The 20,002-nt window shown below is 53.3% G+C and overlaps 2 protein-coding genes across 4 annotated transcripts in view; one reads left to right on the top strand and one right to left on the bottom strand.

Moving 5' to 3' along the window:
* The first annotated feature begins 11 nt into the window (after positions 1-11).
* Positions 12-7,354, top strand: RAB24 (RAB24, member RAS oncogene family). 2 transcript variants are annotated; one of them, XM_075164349.1, is made up of 8 exons: positions 12-156; positions 523-591; positions 707-785; positions 931-998; positions 1,105-1,204; positions 1,632-1,682; positions 1,787-1,849; positions 2,310-7,354. In XM_075164349.1, the coding sequence occupies exons 1-8, from the start codon at positions 40-42 to the stop codon at positions 2,372-2,374; spliced, it is 612 nt and encodes a 203-aa protein (XP_075020450.1). In that variant the 5' UTR covers positions 12-39; the 3' UTR covers positions 2,375-7,354. The 2 variants fall into 2 exon arrangements, with proteins under 2 accessions (XP_075020450.1, XP_075020451.1); XM_075164350.1 differs by lacking the exon at positions 523-591.
* Positions 2,891-20,002, bottom strand: part of NSD1 (nuclear receptor binding SET domain protein 1) — a 66,119-nt gene continuing 49,007 nt past the window's right edge. The window contains exons 21-24 of one of the 2 annotated variants that reach the window (XM_075164347.1): positions 19,465-19,571; positions 16,046-16,250; positions 9,628-11,961; positions 2,891-8,622 (exon numbers count right to left, since the gene is read on the bottom strand). In XM_075164347.1, coding sequence (XP_075020448.1) covers positions 9,629-11,961; positions 16,046-16,250; positions 19,465-19,571 — 2,645 coding nt within the window. In that variant the 3' untranslated portion in view covers positions 2,891-8,622; position 9,628. Of the gene's footprint in view, positions 11,962-16,045; positions 16,251-19,464; positions 19,572-20,002 lie in introns of both variants that reach the window. The other variant, XM_075164348.1, reaches the window with a different exon arrangement.

Here is a 20,002-nt window from a genome sequence, read left to right as displayed (position 1 = left end):
GTTGCGGCCCCGCCCCGCGGCGGCGGCGGCGGCGCGAGGATGAGCGGGCGGCGGGTGGACGCCAAGGTGGTGCTGCTGGGGCAGGAGGGCGTGGGCAAGAGCAGCCTGGTGGAGCGCTGCGCCCACCGCCGCTTCCGGCCCGGGCCCTACCAGAACGTGAGTGACCGCGCCGGGCACCCGCCCCGCCGACGGACGGTGCTCTCGCGTCCCCGGGGCGGCCTCCCCCGTGTTCCCGGGCTGGTGCTTCCACGTCCCCAGGACGGTGTCCCCCCCCACGCCCCCCTCATGTCCCCCCCCATCCCCGGGCTGGTGCCCCCCGCATCCCTCCCGTGTCCCCGCGTCGGTCCCCTCGTTTTCCCACCGTGTCCCCGGGATGGTGCCTCCCACGTCCGCGGGTGGGTTCCCCCGTGCCCCTCGGCCGGTTCCCCCCGTGTTCCCAGGCCAGATGCCCCCGGCATCCCTGGGCAGGATCCCACCACGTCCCCGGGCCGGTGCCCGCCGCTCCTCCTGCTTTTCTTCCAGACGATTGGGGCCGCCTTCGTGGCCAAGGTGATGGCCGTGGGGGACCAGACGGTGACCCTGGGGATCTGGGTAAGCGCGGGGGCGAGGGCTGTGCCAGCACCCCGCTGCCACCCCCAGCCACCCCACTGGCACAAGAACCCCCGAGACCCCCCCCACCCGCTGAGCACTTCCCTGTCGCCCCCAGGACACGGCCGGCTCGGAGCGCTACGAGGCCATGAGCCGCATCTACTACCGCGGGGCGCGGGCGGCCGTCGTCTGCTACGGTAAGGGCACGGCGCCGTGGGAGGAGGAAGGAGCCGGCGGCTGCGAGGGTCCCGGGCTGGGGGGGTGGCAGCACTGGTGGGTTGGGTGCTGCGGCGGAGGGTGGGCACAGGAGGGAGGGGAGAGACCCTGACTCCTCTCCCCCAGATCTCACGGACAGCAGCAGTTTCCAGCGAGCCAAGTTCTGGGTGAATGAGCTGCAGAACTGCGAGGAGGTAACGGCCGGGCTGGGGGGCTGCCGAGCCTCGCCGGAGGGGAAGGGGAGCCGGTGGTGGTGCCGGGCCTGCGGGCGCATCCCTCCCGCCCCTCTGCCTGCCGCAGGGCTGCCGGATCTACCTGTGCGGCACCAAGAGCGACCTGCTGGAGGAGGACAGGAGGAAGCGGGGGGTCGACTTCCACGACGTGCAGGACTATGCCGATGGTACGGCCGGGCACCGCACGGGGCCGGGATGCTCGCGGCTGGGCAGTGCTGGCCCTTCCCGGGCTCCTGCAGCACCAAGCGGGTGGGGGGTGAGGGGGGGATGAAACTGCTGCATCCACGTGTGCCTGGGAGGCGCGAGGGGGTCTGCCCTTGCCCTGGATCTGCAGCAGATCCGGTGGCTCCAGGCGCCAGGATTCCCTGCACGGTGAGGCCCCGGCTCTGCCAGGGACCTCCCCAGGCACGGCGTGTCCTGACACAGGGGCCGGCACGCGGCCAGCTGGGCCGAGGGGACGGGAGCACGGAGCCCTGCCCTGGGCCCCCGCCAGCTCGCTGCTGGCAGCTGTGCCCGAGGGGTGACTCCGGGGGGAGCCAAGCCTGCGGGGCCACATCCTGCAGCCGCAGGCGCTAACCCAGAGCCTCGTTTCAGAGATCAAGGCAGAGCTCTTCGAGACCTCCAGTAAGACGGGGCAGAGCGTGGGTGAGTAGCCCCCTCGCTGCTGGCTGTGCCCCTGCCAAAGCAGGGCCAGGGGCTCTACCTGGCGGCGGGGCTGCCCGCACCCACCCTGCCCGCTCTCCCCCTAGATGAGCTGTTCCAGAAGGTGGCCGAGGACTACGTCCACTTCACCGCCTTCCAGGTGATGACAGGTGAGGAGGCAGGATCTGTCTCTCCCCAGGCACCCTCTCCCATGCCAGGGGGTGCACGTGCCCCTGGGGAGGACGAGCGCTGTGGGGTCTGGCAGGGCCCTTCCTCGCCCCCACCTCTGGGGCCGCTGCGGCTCCGTGCTGGGGGTTGTCCTGTGGAGCTTGGGTCCCGTCACGGCGTCCTCGTCCCCACTCAGCCCAGGCTCAGCACGTCCGGCCAACTGGGCCACGGGTGGCCTTTGGCAAACGGGCAGCCAGGAGCCTTGCCCGGCTGTGGGACTGGCTCTCAGCTCTGCACCAGGCCTGTCCAGGCGTGCTCAGCCCAGCTATGCCTCCAGCCCTGCGCCGTGCCATGGCCATGAGCGTTGTTGCTTCTCTGCGGGGGCACCAGCAGCTTTTTGGGCTCCCATGTGGCATCGTGGTGTGGACGTGCTGGCAGCCTGCCGCCCCTGCTCTCTTTCAGAGGAGAAGGGTGTCGACCTGGGCCAGAGGAGCGGTGCCTACTTCTACAGCTGCTGCCACCACTGAGACCTCCTGCCAAAAGGGAACCGCTGCTGCCGGCCGGGCAGATGGCGCGCGCCAGGCTCCTCCGGTTTTTTACCTGCTGTGTTTTAGCTGTATGGGCCCATCCGCAACGTGGCAGCGGCACACAGCCCCGCGGACTGCTCTCCTCCCGGCGTGCGGAGCGGCAGAGGGCTGCCGTGCGGTGCCGGGAGCTTCCTGCGGTGCTGGGAGCCGCGGGCCGTCACCCCTGGGGACCTTCTCCCTGCCACCCAGCGTTTGTAGGAGCTGCTTCCCCGAGTCACTGCTGTGGCCCAGCGGCGGCTGTTAACTTATTCTCTTGGAGATGCTGCCCGATTCTTTGCAGATATATTTAAGCGTCTTCTCTCGAGGTGTACAATGTAAATAAAACGCGTTGTGGTCTGAGCCGTCCCCCTGCCTGCGCGAGGCTGTCAGGGCTCTCCCATCCCTGCCCCGGGTGTCTGGGCACAGCGAGGCCCCCCCCGTGCCCCCCTGCTCGGCAAGACAAACCACAAGAGGACATCGAGAGTAAAGTTAAACTTTACTTTACAGTAATTTTTCTTCTATATACAAAGAATTACAGTACATGTTCTGGGAGCACCTGGGCAGGGCAACCCTCTTTTCATTATAAGTTTCACATACACAGCCAACAGTCTAAGGGGAGCAAAATGAAAGTAATCAATGGTCCAAGACTCTCCCCTCTCCCTCTTCTAAAAATAATATACATGCTGGAAATATGTAGGTTTCTCTCACCCGCTCTGGCATCCCTGCTTAGAACCAACAGACAAGTCCCGGCCAGGGCCAAGCACCCACAGGTCCCCCACGCAGTGCTTGCCCCAGCGCCCACCCGCAGCTCCGGCCGGCCCCCACCTCAGCTGGGCACCCCGACTCCTGCCGTGTTTCCCTCTGGCCAAGCCTGCAGGATGGGACCCTGTGGGGGACTCCCCTTTGTCACCACCCCGTGGGCAGCAGACCTCCGTGGGGGAGGAATGCAGCGTGGGGCTGCTCACACCAAGGCTTCCCCCCCTCTCTGAGCAAACCTCCCGCTCACGGCTTCAGCGCAAACTTACACCGCTGCCACGGGTGGCCCCCCATGTCCCTCCTCCCCAGGCCCAGACAGTGAGGAAGGGGGAGCGGGCAGCCAGGGCCACCCTCCCCAGGACCCCTTAGCCAGCAGCCAGGACCCCAGCCAAGAGCACGTGGCACTGGAGGGTGGCAGGGGACATTCAAAGCCAGGCACGGCGCCGGACACGATCAGTGTCTCGGAGGTGAGCAGGCTGGTGGGGCAGTGAACGCGGCACCGCGGTTAAGCAGGGCTAGGAGTGCCGCTGCCAAAAGGCTTCTCCTGCCCGTAGCAGGGAGAGCTGCTCCCTGCCTGCTCCCTGCCTGCCTGCGCCAGCCGCTGCCGACACATCTGACCTCCCACCCGCATCGCCAGGGCCATCCTCGGCTCCAGCCACGCTCTACCTTGAGCCTCCCGGTGCTGCTGCTTTTCCTTTTAACAAGTTCCCAGTGTCTAAAAAAATACACAAAACCCAGTTCCTTGAAGTCAACAACTCGGAAACATCAGAAAAAAAAAACAAAAACTGAAACCAGCTCAGTACCAAACGGACACAAAGAACATGCAGTTAGCGGACGCCTGCCTTGCTTCACGTGGCTCCACTCGCTCCCTACGCCCATGGGGCCCACTGGCACGCTGGTTTGAGTCTCAAAACCATCATAAATCGAAGGAACCGAGTCACGCCTCGTCCTGTTTTTGTCACATGTGCCGAAGCCCAGCCCCAGCTATCGGGGACGGGATTCAACCAGCAAAGAAACCTCCAGCCCGTGGGCTAGGAGCCGTGAGTTCAGCCCTACTGTGCTAAGCTGCCAAACGGTTTACAATAGCACCACAATAGCCCAAGTGCTTCGCCAAGGGCAAGCTGATTAAAACTTTACCTTGAAATAGGACATAGCAACACCCATTTCTCAGATTTCCCTAGGAGGTAGATTCAGTGCTGTAGGGACTGTCCATCACCGCCATTTCTCTAGCCCAAGCTCACGCACGCTGTCCCCCTGCACCGGACTTGGCTTAGATCGCTTTTGGAGGACCCAGAGCAGAAATCTTGCCTTTTCCCACCTCCTGCTAAGCCAGGGCACTGCCACCCCACAGGCGAGACTCCTGCTGAAGCCAGGCAAGCGGCGGAGCAGTCCCCAAGCTCCAGCATCCCATCTCCCAGGCCCTGGGAGCCCCGAGCACCCATCAGCCCGGCGGTGCTGCTGCAAGAGGCACAGCCTCGGCTGCAAATGCTGCCACTGGCGTTATCACTATCAGAGGGGAGTAATTAGCGCAGACAAAGCCCAGGCGATCAAACACGGGCGCAAGCCCTCACCAGCCCACCCCCCCGTACTTTCAAAGTAGCTGCACGGTTTGCCACTTTGCTTTAACACTCACTGGCTGGCAAAGGCTGAAAGCCTCATCAGTAATTTAGGGCAAAGCACATTACAAGCAGGTTACAATTACGGTTATTCCAAACATCAAGCAAAATCAGAAGTTAAGGCTGAAATAAAAAATAAACAGAAGGTCTTGAAGGTCTGAGGTTTCTCAAACAAAATCCCCCTGCCCTGTCGCAACGCTGGCTGCAGCATTCAGGTAGGAGCAGCGCACATCCACAGCATGCTCGGGTTAAACCGCTGCCGAGATGCATCAGGGTTAGGGCTGCTTTTTCTTTCTCTTCCTTTTTTTCCTGTGAAACTGAGCTGAAGCTCTTCTAGCACCCTCAATCCGCATCGGCTCACCTTAGTACGTTACCGTCCTTTAGATTCAACCCTCTCTCTCATCTCGTGAATTTTAACTACAGCCATACCTTCAAAGCCAAGCCCGTGCCTGTGGGGGGTTTAAACCCTGAATTACAACGCATGCTCCCACAGTACCACCTGGATACTTTGTGCATTGAAGTGAATCTGGTTCTTGTGGGGTTTTTTTGTTAAATAGGAAAAGTTTTAACTTGAGAACAATAAAGCAAGCTACCACGAGCTACTTAGTATCTGAAGATGCGCAGTAGGGGATTATCCCTTACAGTGGTCACTTTGCTGCTAGATTCACCAGAGCCCTGGCTGACAGCAGGCACCAGCCCAGCGAGCTGGTGCAGATGGGACAAGCCACGCAGGATGGTGGCCAGTGCCTGCTCCCCTCCTGCCCACACGTCCCACAGGCCCTGCGATGGCTCCTCCTCTGCAACCCTCCTCCCCGGCTTGGGCAGGCAGATCATGCCGTGAGTCCCTGACCACGCCGTTACCCTCACCAGAGCTCCTCCATCACCAAAGGTCAACTGGGGCTCTCCTGCCCGCTGTGGAAACCCATTACTGAAGTGGGTCCCGCCGTGGGACAGAGGCCACAGCTGGTGACCCCAGCAGGGGCAGCCAGGCCATCCTGACAGCAAGCATGTTGGTTGGTGAAGCATTTGTATGGGAGCACATCTTTCAGCCCCTTCAGAACTAGGAAGGGGGAGCCATTCCTACAAGTGGGAATGAACCCATGAGCCGGGAAAGTTCCCGTGAGCCTCCCTGGAATGGCAAGGAAAGGGGTACAGCTCTGAGCAGAAACAACAGTTACTCTTAATTCTGCTTCTACAACTCTCCACGACAGCAGATCAACACAAGCGGCATCTCTCCTTCACCTTGGGTGCAATTATGCCTGACCCAAGACTGTTAGTGGCCAGGTGACTGGATCCCTCCAACGCAGCAAAGAAGCGCTGTGGCCTTGGCCACGAAGCCACAGCAAAGCTGGCCGAGCTCCTCGGCCAGCTCCAGCCCAGCACAAGGGCTCAGGCAGGCCAGAGCAGAGCTGCAGCAATCTCTCTCCTGCAGGAGCGGCCTGCCAGGGGTAGGTGTTACCTGCCACTTTCTTCCACGTTAAAAAACCCCCAGTGATTCAAACTGGCTGAACTCTGAAGGCAGCACAGAACTGCAGAAAATGAACCCAGCTGCTTCAGTACAGACATCTCCCTCTCCTCCTCCAAGGTAGCGCTACTAGCTGCCACCAACAACCAGTCACCCCAGTGCTGAAGAAGCCCACATTTCTTTTGTGAGGGTTGTGTTGCCTGGAGCTCTTTCCCAGCCCACGCTCACAGCCGATGAAGGCAGGCTGGGCAGGGAAGGGCTGCCAGGACCTATCTCTACACCTGGTCAGGCCTTGCCCATCGTGCTGAAGTGACCCAGCAGAGAGAGCCATTCCTAACAGCACCACTAGTCCCTCTGCCAGCCCCACGTACATCTGAAAAGCCCTCCTGATCCGACGGAGCATTTCCCAGGGGCCCAACAAGGGAAAAGCAGCTTGCTGGCTTCCTCTTTCAATGACATTTCCAAACACCAACTTCACTGAGCAGCCTCCCAGCTATGCTGAAGTCAACTTTCCAGCGCAGAGCTGGAAGGTAGCAAGCCAGGAACCTGGATCTTCGTGGAAAAGACATGAAGGGAGACGAGAAGAGAGGTGGGGTATGGTCAGATGCAAGGAATAAGGCTGTGAGTTTGAAATGCCATGCAACGGTTTGATCCATGTTCACCGTTCCAAACAAGCTTTTGGGTAAGAGCCTGCTGTGTGAAAGGCGGCTGCTGCTGCTGCGAACCTCACCTTACTATGTGAGCACACGATTTATAGAAGTGATTTTTTCAAACCTGCACTTATGAGAATTCATTGAGAACTTCTCCATTTTACAGATTTAAAAAAGCCTGCACCAAAAATATTCACAGTTTATTTTTCATGAAACAAGTAACTAGTTAACACGTGACAATGCAAAGCGGAGGTGGACAGAGCAGTGCAGATACCTTTCTGGTTACAGCTGTAGCTGGCTGGGTGGCTGGCACGGAGATAACCCTACTTACACAATCTACATGACTAAGTCCAGCTCATGGGAAGGCCTATAAATGTAAATTCAAGATTTTATTTTCCTTCTCACACATGATAAATACTTAATATACTGAACCTCATTACCATTTTTTTTATTTTGTTTAAAAAAGTTAATGAATGCCCTTAGATTATCTTCTCTCTCAATGGCTCTGAGGAGTTGTCCTGATTCCCTTTGTGCAGGAGTCACGCAGAAACACAAGCTGCTTGCATTTCCCCAGTTTCAGCAGCAAGCAGGAACTGACCTGCCAGTCTTCCCGGAAAAAAACAACATTAAACAGTAAGTTTCCATAAGCCATAAAGCTTTTTGAAGTCGCTAGCTATTCTACAAAGGATCTGAAATGATTCGGACTAAAGAAGAGATGCACCATAGCACTGGTAATGTCCCCTCGTGCCCAGCACACCCGGCCTTTACAGCAGGACATTGTCTTGGGGTGCGTGTATCAGGAAAGGAGAACGGATCGGGATTAGTCTCGGTACAAGTGTCTGCCTCACTTCACAGAAAACCGCAAAGCTCACGACCGTCTGCTCTCGGAGCAGCAGGCACTTGCAAGCCAGGTGGAAACAAGGACCTGCTCCGATGTCAGAGGGAGAGGGTCAGCCTGGAGCCGAACGCTCCTTTTCCAGGGAGGGACCTGCGGATCTGCCTGGAAGGAGAAGGATACACTGGAGCTGTGCAAGGGTCTGGTGGTGGGCACGGAGATCCGAGGCTGCGGCACCCGGATCGGTGGAGCTCAGGCAAACCACAGAGGTAATGTGTTGTGAGAGTGGGAGAGTGTGCTGGTCAGCAGCACTTCCTTGGCAGGATACCGACCCCATCCAGCCTGGGCATCGCCGCCCAGGAATGCCCGTCCTCCTCCTGCCTGCGAGGGTGGCCGTGGTTGCAAGATGCCACTCCACAGGTCCCTGGGACTCTACCGCTTGCCCCGCGAGTACCACGGCCAAGCAAACTTCTGCCTCAACGCTTGAGTAAACGGCTTTCAGCAGGCCTAGTCTGGACACCAGCCTGACGACCACCAGATACTAAACATCTCCTTAACTGGAAAAGGGAGAAGAGGAAAAAAGAAAGCCAGCCAGCCGCTGGAGCCCACTGTGTTCCAGTGTGAGAACTACTATTCAGTTGGAAGGACACACACGCGCACACACATACATGCACACCAACGCAGTCCAGTTAATTCAAGTCTCCTTTGGTTGTAGAAGAGTTAAGCCAGAAGCTACCCAAGGGGAAGGTGTCGAGATGGGTCCTGATACAGCTACGGCACCCTTGCCTCCGCGCTGTGTAGCAAATGGTACAGCCTTCACTTGCAGCTCGGCAGCGCGTCCCGCTGCTGGGAAGACCAGGTGTGATGCGAACACGTCCTGAACATGTCTGAGGCAAGGGGAGAAAAGACTGCTCAGTCTGCTGGCTCACGGTGATGACAGAAGTCAAGAAGAGACCGGATGGAAATTTGAAAGGGAGCACCACCACCCTACCAGGGCGGTGCTCAGCACCTTGGGGAAACCCACTCTGCCCTACTCTGCTATTGCTGCTTTATAGGTCACAACATTTTCCAGTGCAGGAAACACTCTGCGTGTCCTGTGCTAAAGGATTAAGACACAAGAATGAAGAAACTGCCAGATGGCTTCTTCCAAGATCTCTCTTTTCCCTGACCTCCTTCAGATTCCCCGTTACTCGGGCCTGGCCAGTCGCAGCTTTGTACAAAGGAGCCTGTATGGATATTGTCTATTGCTGGAGAAAACTGCACTGAGCGAGTGCGGCGGGCTCCTCTCCCAGCTCAGCTGGAGACGATACCTGTCCTTCAATGAACCATGCACGCAGCACGGCCCAGCTAACGTATGGACAAACCTCACAAAGCAACACCCAGGGACAGAGACCTGGGCAGACGACAGATAAATCCCTTCCCTGTTTCCGCAGAGTCCGGCAAGGGCGTACACCTGACTGCTCACCGCCTGATCCCTGAAACATCTCCAGTCCCAGGGCAGCCTGAGTGATCTGCTTCCTCTAAATACAGTAACAAGAGCGAGGCCCCTTAGCTGTACCTGGGAACTCGCCTACGAATCAGACCTGGAGCTCGAACACGCTGCATCAGTAATGTGACCATTTCAATGGAATTGGAGATTTTTACCCAGAGTGGACTCTTTATTTCAGCTTTACCATTTGTAAAAGGAAGAGGAAAAGGTCACGGATGCTCTCTCCCTTTGGCTGGGCCACACTCAGACTTAAGTGAATGTCCTTGCTCGTGTCACGAGAGAGTATGGATGGGATGTGCATGGGTTAGGGGCTGGGCTCAGGGAAGTGAATAAAAAAAACAAAACAAAGATTCCCCCTCCCTAAACATTAAAAGACTGAAACCTGCCTCCCATATTCACCAACCTCACTTTGGCTCTGAGTCAGCCAACTCACGACAGACAGAATCCTGGTTACGGGCTAGCGCTGTGTTTTGTTCAGGCAAAGGGTCCTGCCCCCGAGGAGTCTGTGCTTTTCCACTCAGCCAAGAAATCTGGTCAATTGTCTGAATGTTCGTGACAAGCCACTGCATCTGCTCCGGGGGCACCGGCGCTTCCCTGGCCGGCCGAGGGGTCTGCTCAAATGCACGCAATCTCTCTGATGTCCAAGGGGTTTGCTCTGCAGGGGCTGAGGCCACTTCCCAGCCGGGCTGAAGGGTCGGCTCTGGTAGCTTCTCTGCTGTCCGGGGAGACTGCTCTGCAGGTATCAGGGCTTTTGCAGTGGGCCAGTGGGTTTGCTCATGCGTCTGTAGTTTCTCCGTAGGCCAAGGTACCTGTCCGACATGCGTCACCACCTTCCCAGCAGACCAAGAGATTTGCTCGCCAACTAACATGGTCCTCTCTTTCTGCTGGGGACTCAGCTCCACAGCTGGGGCTCCTCTCTCCTTCGGCTGCGCATTCTGGTCAACAGGCCGCAGTGCCTTCTCCGACAGCAACAGCCTCGGAGCCGACGCAGCCGGAGGCTTGTCCAAGGCTTGAGGCCGAGGAGCCACGGCAGCGCCCAGCTTGTCCGATGCCTGAGGCCACGGGGCTGTAAGAGTGAGGGGCCTCTCCAGGAGCTGAGGCCGGGCCACCCCGGAGCCAAGAGCCTTCTCCGGAGGCAGGACCCGCAGGGCCCCGGAGTCGGCAGCCTTCTCGGGAGGCAGGGGCCGCAGCACCCCAGGGGCGAGTGCCTTCTGCATGAGTGGGATGCGCAGGGCCCCTGAACCGAGAGCCTTCTCCATGGGCAGGACATGTGGTGACCGGGAGCCAGGAGCCTTCTCCGGAGGCAGGGGCCGTGGCACCCCTAAGCTGGAAGCCTTCTCTGTGGGCAGGATCCGTAGCATCCCCGAGGCAGGAGCCTTCTCCGGAGGCAGGGGACGGGGCACCCCAGAGCTGGGAGTCTTCTCCGTGGCTGGGACCCGCGCTGCCCCAGAGAAGGAAGCCTTCTCTGGAGGTGGGGGCCGAGGCACAGCCAATCCAGAAGCCTTCTCCATGGGCAGGATCCGTGAGACTGGGGAGCTGGGGACTTTTTCAATGGGCAGAGGCCACAGCACCCCAGGACCGGGAGTCACCTCCGACGCTGGGACCTGCGGCACCACAGAGCTGGGAGCCTTCTCCACAGACTGAGGCCGCGGACTCTGAACAGAAGCTTTGTCCAACGGCTGAAGCTGATCGGCTGCAGGAAGCTCATCCACCAGCTGGGACTGCAGGGTCCCCGCCGTGGCGAGAAGTCTGTCCGACAGTTGAGGATGCAGGCATTTTGTTGGGAACTCATCCAGCAGCTCAGGCTGCTGGGTCCTGGTGTCAATGAGGGACTTGTCCAATAACCCCAAAACCCCGGGGGCAGCAGGAGACTCGTCCGACAGCTGGAGCTGCAGGGCACCAGCAGTAACAAGCGACTCATCGGACGACTGTGGAGTTCCCGGAGGAGATTTGCTCGGCAGATGAGGCTGCGAGGCATCACTGGAGGACTCATCCAGTGGCCACAGCACTGCGTTGGTGGGAGGTTTGTCGGGCTGCTGAGGCCTCAGCGCTACGATGATGGGTTGCTTCTCTGACTGCAGCCTTAGGGACAGGGCAGCCTGGGGCCTGTCCGACGGCTGCAGGCGGAGCGACAAGGTGGTGGGAGGTTTGTCCGAAGGCTGCAGCCGGAGCGAGAGGGTGGTGGGGGGTTTGTTGGATGGCTTCAGCCTCAGTGACAAGGTGGTGGGGGGTTTATTTGACGGTGGCAGTCTCAATGCCAGGGTGGCGGGTGGTTTGTCTGGTGGAGGCAGCCTGAGGGCCAGGGTGGTGGGGGGCTTGTTTGATGGCTGCAACCGCAGGGCAAGGGTGGTGGGGGGCTTGTCTGACGGCGGCAGCCTCAGCGCTAGGGTAGCGGGGGGCTTTTCTGGTGACTGCAGTCTGAGGGCCACAGACTGAGGTAGGCTGTCCAGAGGCTGAACGCTCAGGTCTGTGTCTGCAGGCGGCTGCTCTGGTGGCTGGGTGTCCTCGTCATTAGCCAGGGCTTCTATGGGAGGAACATACTCACGAATTTCTCCCGGCTCTAGAGGGTTAGGCCCGCAGGGATCGTGCTCTGTGCAGCATAAACGTCCATCCAGCTTGGAGATGAAGAGCATGCCTTCCCGGTGCTGCTTGCAGAAGGACCTGGGGCACATCTCGCAGAAGGAAGCTGCTTCCTTACCACACATATCACACTGATGCCACGGGCACTCCCATTTTCCTGCAGCACAGACACAGGAGAAAAGACATACCTTAGGAGTGGTACAAGGGGAAGAAACAAGGCCTGCTGCAAAGGGAGCTCAAGGGAGAGGGGGAACACCTCTGTAATACTCCCCTACAATTCTACATGTCCTCAGTTTCTGCCATAGCTCCCAGGCTTGACGGGCAGTTAACAGGAACCTGCATCCCCAGAAGCAACAAGGGCAATGATAATCATGACAAACACAAGCGACGCCAGGTCAGACCAAAAACCCATCTGGCTCCAGCACGACACTAACCAATATGGGCGACTAGAGAAGAGCAGACACCCCCAGCTTGCACATCTCTGTGGCTCTGATTTCCACAGACCACATCAGTGGTATCTGTGTATAATACACCCAACGGACTTTTTCAGTAGATGCGTCAGGTTCATCTAAGTCTTTGTTAATTCTGGGCCAACAACCTCCCTTCCTGTTTATCAGAAAGAAGAAGTGAGAGGGCGGGCAGTGATCACAAGGGAGTGAGTTTCCATTGTCTCAGTACCCAAAGGCATCTTCCTTAACCTCTGTGTATAGCCATGATAAAAACACTGCTTAACACAAAGCCAAGCTGCTCCCTGCGGAACTCCGTGTCCATGCTGAATCTATTCGCCATCAGTATCAACACTATCACGGAAGAAAGAAACAACATGACACTTCAGAGAGTGCTGCTTTTTTCACTTGTAGATGACCTCACTGGTTCAGCCCCCTGCTCCCCCAGCCAAGGCTGCAGCCGTCTCTACCAAACGCTTCTCACCAGTTTGTGGACACAAGGAACAGTGAGACCATTTGCACCCGGGATACACGATGCTGAGTTCCTGACCTCTCACCAGAGGACCAGCACACCTGCCTTTCCAAATACGCCTCCTGCTTCCATGCTCCCCCAACACCCCATGCTCCCATGGCCCTCCCCGGCTCCCTGCCTTGCTGTGAAGAGCAGCTCCCTGCAGAGCAGCCCTCGCGCAGGCCAGCCTGCGCTCCGAACACAAGCAATGACGGAGGGCAGACGTAGACACCAGCCGGGCCACAGCACTTCCCAGCCTCCCTGAACCAAGCCCACACGTCTGTGGCTTTGGCTACCAGCTCTTTTCCAGGGAGGCTGGAACAGAGCGCGACTGCACGGCACTGAGCAGCTGTGGGCATTTCTCCATGCACTTACAGCTTTCCATTCCCCTCTCTCACGCTGCTTTTCCCCTGGGGTTGAAGACAACATGTTGCATGTTTCCCCTCCTTTGAAGCCAGTCCAAGGCTTCTGTTCCGGTCTCAAAATACATACACTACACCGTTTTTCTGCATCTTCTCCAATTTTTCAGCACCCTTTTCAGAGGGGAGATGTAACACTACACATGGTTTTCCCTCTTTCGGGCTCGCAGTGCCGCAGCACAGGCTGTCGCTGCTCTCCCTGCACCGGCAGCAACCCAGAAAGCCACACTCAACACTCACTTCGGCCACCAGAAAGACTCTGGGATTATAATTATAAGAGGTCATTTCCATGGATGGAAAATAAAGTAAGTCAAAACCTGCCAATACGTTGCAGGAAGGATAAATCCTATCAAACCACTCTAATGGTCTTTGACAGGATAAAAGGCCTAATGAATAAGCAGCCTCTCCAGAGACAGCCTGGAGCAGAGGAGCTCTCGGAAGTAAGATCACACAATTAGTAACATGCAAACAAGCAGGAAATTCCAATTACTCGACAGCAATGCCCATGGCAGAAGAAACATTTGAAGTAAAAAGTGCTGAACCTTTCACGTCCTGTATGATAGTCTAAGGAGTGAGCTATGAAAATAACAACCTACGTGTAAAAATGGCTACAACTGGCTGAAAAACATTCTCAGAAAACTGCTATTAATGGTCTCCTGGCAAACTGAGGGGGCATTTCCAATTACGTCCTTCAGGAGTCTATTTTAGTCTGTATTTTAATTTAAATTCCTGGAAGCAGAACAGCAAATACTCATACAGAAACGGGTAGATAACAACAAGGCTGTGAGGAACTGCAAAAATGTGGTTAGACAGGCTCAGAATTTAAACTGGACAGATGCTCTTGCATCAACAAAGTGCAATTAAATAAAGACCAGTGCAAAGCAGGATTGCAGGAGGAAGAAATAAAATAAATATGTGAAAATGATCCAGACAAGAAGACTCAAAGATGATAGGGCAAATCACAAACATCACATAAATTTAAAAGTTATTTTTGAAAAACAAGTCAAATCTCATTTTCTGAGATATTTTATGTAATACACAAAATACAATTATTCTGTTCTTTCAGTGTTAGCAAGGCCTCAGCTGCAATACTGTTAAAATACTCTTGTTACCACAGTTCAAAAAACATGTAGGCAGGTGGGACACAGTCCAGAGCAGACCAAGAATAGTAATTTTAGAAAATAAGAGCTGCAAGGAGAGGCTGTGTTTGCTTAAGCTGGAAAAGGACTAAGGAGATAACAGTCTGCCAGTGTGTAAAAAAATGGGTATTGGAGAGATGGCAATCCTTTGTTTTTTCACGTCAGGCTGTTAGGATAAAATTTTCAAATGGAAAGCAGGGGAACAGCCTAAATGCTGGATTCTCCTTTATTGGAGACTTTAAAGCATGGGAAAACCTGCCAGGATGTTACAGCACCCTGTCTTAGCACACAAAAATGGGCAGAAAGGTGATATTCAGGACTCCCTCACCCTGAATGATGATGTTTCCATAGGAATGACCTGCACTCCCGTTGGCTTTCACATTGCTCTGGTACAGCGTTTGTTCAATGAGCAATCCAAGCTCTCATGTATAAATGCCCTATTCTCCCCAAAACTTAACGCATGCACACACATCATTTCTGTCATCTACAAAATATGCTACTAGCCCTTCTACACGTTCTGCCAAATTACAGCTAGAGGTGCTGAACGCCCAGTTCCGTCTCCCCACGGTGCGCTGACAGAAACACTCTGTCGCAGTGACTCTCCTGGCAGTTACTTTCAGGGACCGCTTGGTTCCATGTTTCTCAGCCTGTCTCCGATGTGTTCAGAAAATACTGTACAGAGCTGCATAGAGAATTTCTAATTATGACAATGCTTACAGTATTAAATAAAAAGATTTACAGCCCCTAAACAAATTACTTCAATGCAGTTGCTTTTATTAACCAAATTTATTATTCTTAACAAAAACCCCTAAATTAGGTTTGATGAGTTATTCTACCTAAAAACTTGTCATCTGGTATTGTTTATATTCTTACCATTTAATTCTTTAGGCACCTGATTCCATATTTTCCATCCATTTCCACCTTTTCCATCCTCCTGGCCTGGCAGGTATCGGGCCAACTGGCCTACCAAGACTCAGGTCAGACTTCTTCCCTTTCTGAGCATTGATTAAACCTGATCACTCATTAAAGGTCCCAGGAACTCCTTTAGTAACCAAGACAAACTGCAACAACAGAGGAAACACTCCCCTCAACCAGCTCCTTGAAGACTTTTAAATGCAACTTAAATCTTTTCCTCTAATAGATGTTATTTTACACCCCCGGAGCTACTAACAAACTAGAAACTGTTTTATCACTCATACAGGGAGCCTATTTCTTTCCCTGCACTCAACTAGAAGTCTTTTTCAATATTTTTTCTTTTTATTTCAAATTTCTGCCCTCATTTCAACACAAACTAGGATATGCTTTGATACCATTCTCTTTCCTAACGATGAACTCACGGCTATTCAGACATCTAACACATTTTTCTCTTAACTCCTACGAATTCACTCAATTGTCTTCAACTTTGCGAACACGGCCAGTCTGAGGAACCAATACCTCAACTATTGTTGGGACTGTCCTCTGCCAGGCCCCAAGGATGGGGTCAGCTCACAAGCACCATTTCTTAGGCAAGGACCAGCTCCCCCTTCAGCAATCAATTCACCTTTCTGCAGTCACAGCAGGGTGCAAACCAGGGTTGTGTCGTGTGGGCCACAAAGTCTGTTCAAGTGAGAAAAATTTCTCTAAATTTTAAGATGCTGTGAAGTGAGTGCAACGTGGTGAGCAGCGCCTGGGACACCTCGCGCCAACGCCATGACCCAAGCAGAGCCCAGCCGTGCGGAGCACTGACCTGCAGGTCTCTTGGTGAGGTTGAGGCAGTCTGCGTGGTACACCTTGGGGCAGCCTGGCTTCTTACAAGAAACTAGCTGCCCTCCGTCCCCACAGCTGAAACACTCGTCCTCTCGCTCCTTCATCACCTCCGCCTGTGACCTGCGCTTCATCTGCGGCCGTCTCTTTAGCTTCTTGGACTTCTCCTCGGTGAGGCTGGGTTGGCTCTGCGGGTGAGACAACGTCAGTTAATGCAGGTCTCTGCCCCTTCCATCTGTTCCCTTCCTGCTACAGTGAAGATAACTACAAACACCGCAAAAAAAAATCCTGCTGCCAGCCATACCTGAAACGTATGTAGCATCTCTACAGTGCTTCTGAGTACTTGGTAACGAATTTACTACAGCAAATAGTTTTTTTTTTTTTTTTGGAAAGAGTCTGGGACTCCTGTACGAAAGCCTGGTTAAACATGTGATATATGCAATTAGCCACAGTGTAACGAGGAGCCAGGGGATGCCTGGTGTTGCTGAGCTTCTGCCACTCTCTCAGACTCTTCAGGTCCTCAGTCAAAGCAGTCAGGTCTCCTTGCACCCGTGACTCTCACAAGTAGTCTCTCCCAGGCCTTCCTGCACTTTTTGATGTTCCTCACCCCTCTCTTCATTTTCAGTCTAAATTTATTTGTGATTGGTATAGACCTATTTGTTCTTGCATCAACGTTGCTCTTGTTCTGCAGTTTTTCCCTCTCCCTGCAGTAACCACCAGGACGTACTCTCCTTTTCACAAACCAAACACTTTCACAGTCTGCACCTCCAACCTTCCTAACGGCTTTTCTCTGCCGTTATTGAGTTTATTTCTCCCAAACACAAGTTACAGAATTATGCACGCTACTTCATATAATGTATACAGGCCGTATAGAATGACATCAACACTTCTCCAAGAAAATGAGAAATCTCTCCCAAAGCGCTGCCCGCATTTGCCTTTTTCACAGCTGCGTCACCACAGCAGCTCAGTCCTGTGGCAGCTGAACTGCACAGCGGCTCCTTCTCCATCACGATTGCTCTGCGATGACTTTCTCGTTGCAGATTTGTTTCTGCTATTACCCTCCAGGTGAGTACTCTGGCGTGCTGAATGACTGAACTCCAGCCCCTTCCCAGTTATACTCAGCTATTCCTTCGTAATTGCCCCTTCCTCTCCTTCTCCCACACTGATGACACCTGACATCTTTGTGTCATCAGTACAGTTAAACTACCACGCTTCCAACAGCTGTGTTACAGGCAGCAAGGAAATAGTCACAACTGGTCCCAAGATTGGCATCTAAATGGCTTAAGTGCTCTCTTCTCTGGCCTAAGGCTTCCTCCAAGGTCTCCCCCTTCAAGCTAGGTCCTCAGGCCACTTCTAACCCCCTAGCACGGATCCTCTCCAGCCTAAGCCTCCCATTGTACCAAACACTCACTCCACGAAGATGATGCTTCCTATCCCCAGTCAGTGACCTTATCAAAGCACTATCAGTTTAGTTTATCTAAACAGACATGAGCTAAATTTGATGCCATTTTCCACATATCTTCGTGTCCAAATATGCTCTCTCCATGCAGAACATCTCTGCGTGCCGAGACGACACCTATAAGGCGATTTTTGCATCCTTTATTCCGCATAAATATTGCACTATTTTCATCACTCTCCTATCAAGATTAAAAACAAAAACACCAAAACGTTTAAAAACCTTTGTCTCCAGATCTACAATTTCAGAATCTGGCAGCGGTGGTTACATAGCTGTCCTGCCACCAGGGAGTTACATTTGTTTCCTTCCCCTTCACATGTGGATATTTCTGTTTTCATACCATTATTCCCATTGACAATGGGGACAAGTCAGACCTTTCTTAACATTGAAAATGCAGGCAGTGAAATCACTCCACCTAAACTATTCCACCTATTCTCAGCGCCCATTACCTCGGCCATCTAATTACAAAGAGAACAAGAAAAACCTTTCACAGCTAATTTGAATGCCTAAGCAAGGTCTAACAGCTGGACTAAGCGATTCCCACTTGCTCACTGCAGTACAATAGACTCCCAAGCATTCTTCCACACTCCCAGTTAGAAAGGTTACTTGTAAGAGTGAACTTGAGTATAATCAGCGAAGTTTTGTCTTGCTGTATCTTCAGAAAGCTTAAAAATGCATCTATTGTGGGAGGAATTTGAAAAAAAAAAATCAAAACCCAAGGTACTGTTTTCTTGGGTATTGTTTCTTAGCCCATCTCATCAGGATGGAATGAGTGGCCTCACGCATCACAATGGAACATTAATGCCAACTAAAGGACACCTTTCTCTGATTTCCATCATGCAACCTGCAATTTCAGGGCAAAAATGACAGTCAAGCCATGAATAACACAGGAGCAGCACAAAATCAATTGAACTTTACATCGCAACCCAAAAAAGAACTAAATGCATCAGATGTGTAATTCACCTCATCTGTCAACTTCTGAAGACAACAATGTTTTTTAATCATAAGTTAATTTTTCTGCAGAACTAAGCTCTCTGGAGAATTCACAAAACCTTCCCTATATATTGACTGGGCTTAACAACTGCGCTGCTGGAGCTTTTAACCCTTAACTGTGGGTAAGCAAGCTGCCAGTATCCACATGCCAGAGCAGATGGATTACAGGCTGATTTGGTGAAGCTCTTGAAACAAACCAACAGCTGAGACATAGATTTAGCTGGTGACAGCTGGGAACTCGGCCAACTGCTCCTGTTATTTCCTTTTCCCACTGAGAACCAGTTCACACAAGAAGGTAATTTAAATCAATTCCTGTTACTGCACCATTACAGTTACAACATGAAGCTCTCAAAAGTCCGTGAGTTCTAAAAGCTAGTGATTTTTCTACTACAGATACGGCAAATTTCTTAATCCTGTCTGATGTGTGCACTTCAGTCGCTTAACCAAAAGGAGGAAAAAAACCCAGGAACTTTCTTATTGCAGCAGAGACAGTGATGTAGAAGCCTTCTGGCTCTAAAGCAACTCCAAGTCTGAAGGAATGCGAGTTTGCTGGCCTTCCATGCATGTTCACAATTTACTCAGGCCTTTACTTTGGGAAATGGGCTGAGCTGTGGTTTCTTAGTTATACGACGGAAGTCTTTCCCATGCCTGTCCTTTGCCCCTCTAACGTGATGGAAATTGTCATGCTAGTAAGCAGAAAATTCTGAAAAAAATCTTTCATTTACTCTTTTGTTGTAAAATACAACTTCCTGTCATTATTTGTAGCAACTCTAATAATTCAGGTCTAAGATCTACGCTCTCAGAATGAAAACTTGGATATGCAACTCATTCAAGCAATGTTTTCATAGCCGCACTAAAACCGGATTACACTTCCGGAGATCTCTGCAACAAATGATACGCATCTATGCAAAGAGGTGATTTGGAAGAACAAAAGCTTAAAGGAGGCATCATACCTTTGGTCGAACTCCTAGGAAGCCACTGCAATTTGGGGCACCACATTTACAAACGGTCTTTCCATTTCCCAAACACTCCAGATTGTAGTTGAAAGTCAGCTCAGTCCCTGGCACAAAAGCAGATCAAAACCAAGCAAGTTGTAATGAACTATGGGGCAGAACATCTTACTGCTGAAGTAAAAGCACTTTTGAAATATAATGACACAAATGACTGTCACAGCTACACAAGGATACCAACTATTAATCTCCCCATAGATCTGTGTGGATTGAAAATCCAGTGCAACCCCACACTCCTACCACATACTACAGCCAAAAAGGGCATTCAACCCCACGCTGTAGCACACTTAAGTTCCATTTCTTGGTCCTGTAAATTAGAACTATGAACCTCCATTTATACCATGGATATATGTATTTCTTTATGTCAGTGCTGGTGTTAAGACTCATGACTGCCTATGTGAAAACAAAAAGTAAATACCTTCCCAGGGAGCTACAAACCCTCCCCTTTCCTTACAGAAAGGCTCCCACGCTTTTAACTGCA

The sequence above is a fragment of the Calonectris borealis genome, chromosome 15 (assembly GCF_964195595.1).
Source record: "Calonectris borealis chromosome 15, bCalBor7.hap1.2, whole genome shotgun sequence".
Classification (NCBI taxonomy): Eukaryota; Metazoa; Chordata; class Aves; order Procellariiformes; family Procellariidae; genus Calonectris; species Calonectris borealis.
The sequence above is the reverse complement of the archived record's forward strand: the minus strand, read 5'-3'. Positions and strand labels throughout refer to the sequence as shown.

Excerpts from the sequence above, each read along its gene's own strand:
- RAB24 (XM_075164349.1), top strand. The coding sequence starts at position 40 with ATGAGCGGGCGGCGGGTGGACGCCAAGGTGGTGCTGCTGGGGCAGGAG. Across the intron at positions 592-706 it reads CGGTGACCCTGGGGATCTGG|GACACGGCCGGCTCGGAGCG; the intron begins GTAAGCGCGGGG and ends TGTCGCCCCCAG. Across the intron at positions 786-930 it reads GGCGGCCGTCGTCTGCTACG|ATCTCACGGACAGCAGCAGT; the intron begins GTAAGGGCACGG and ends CCTCTCCCCCAG.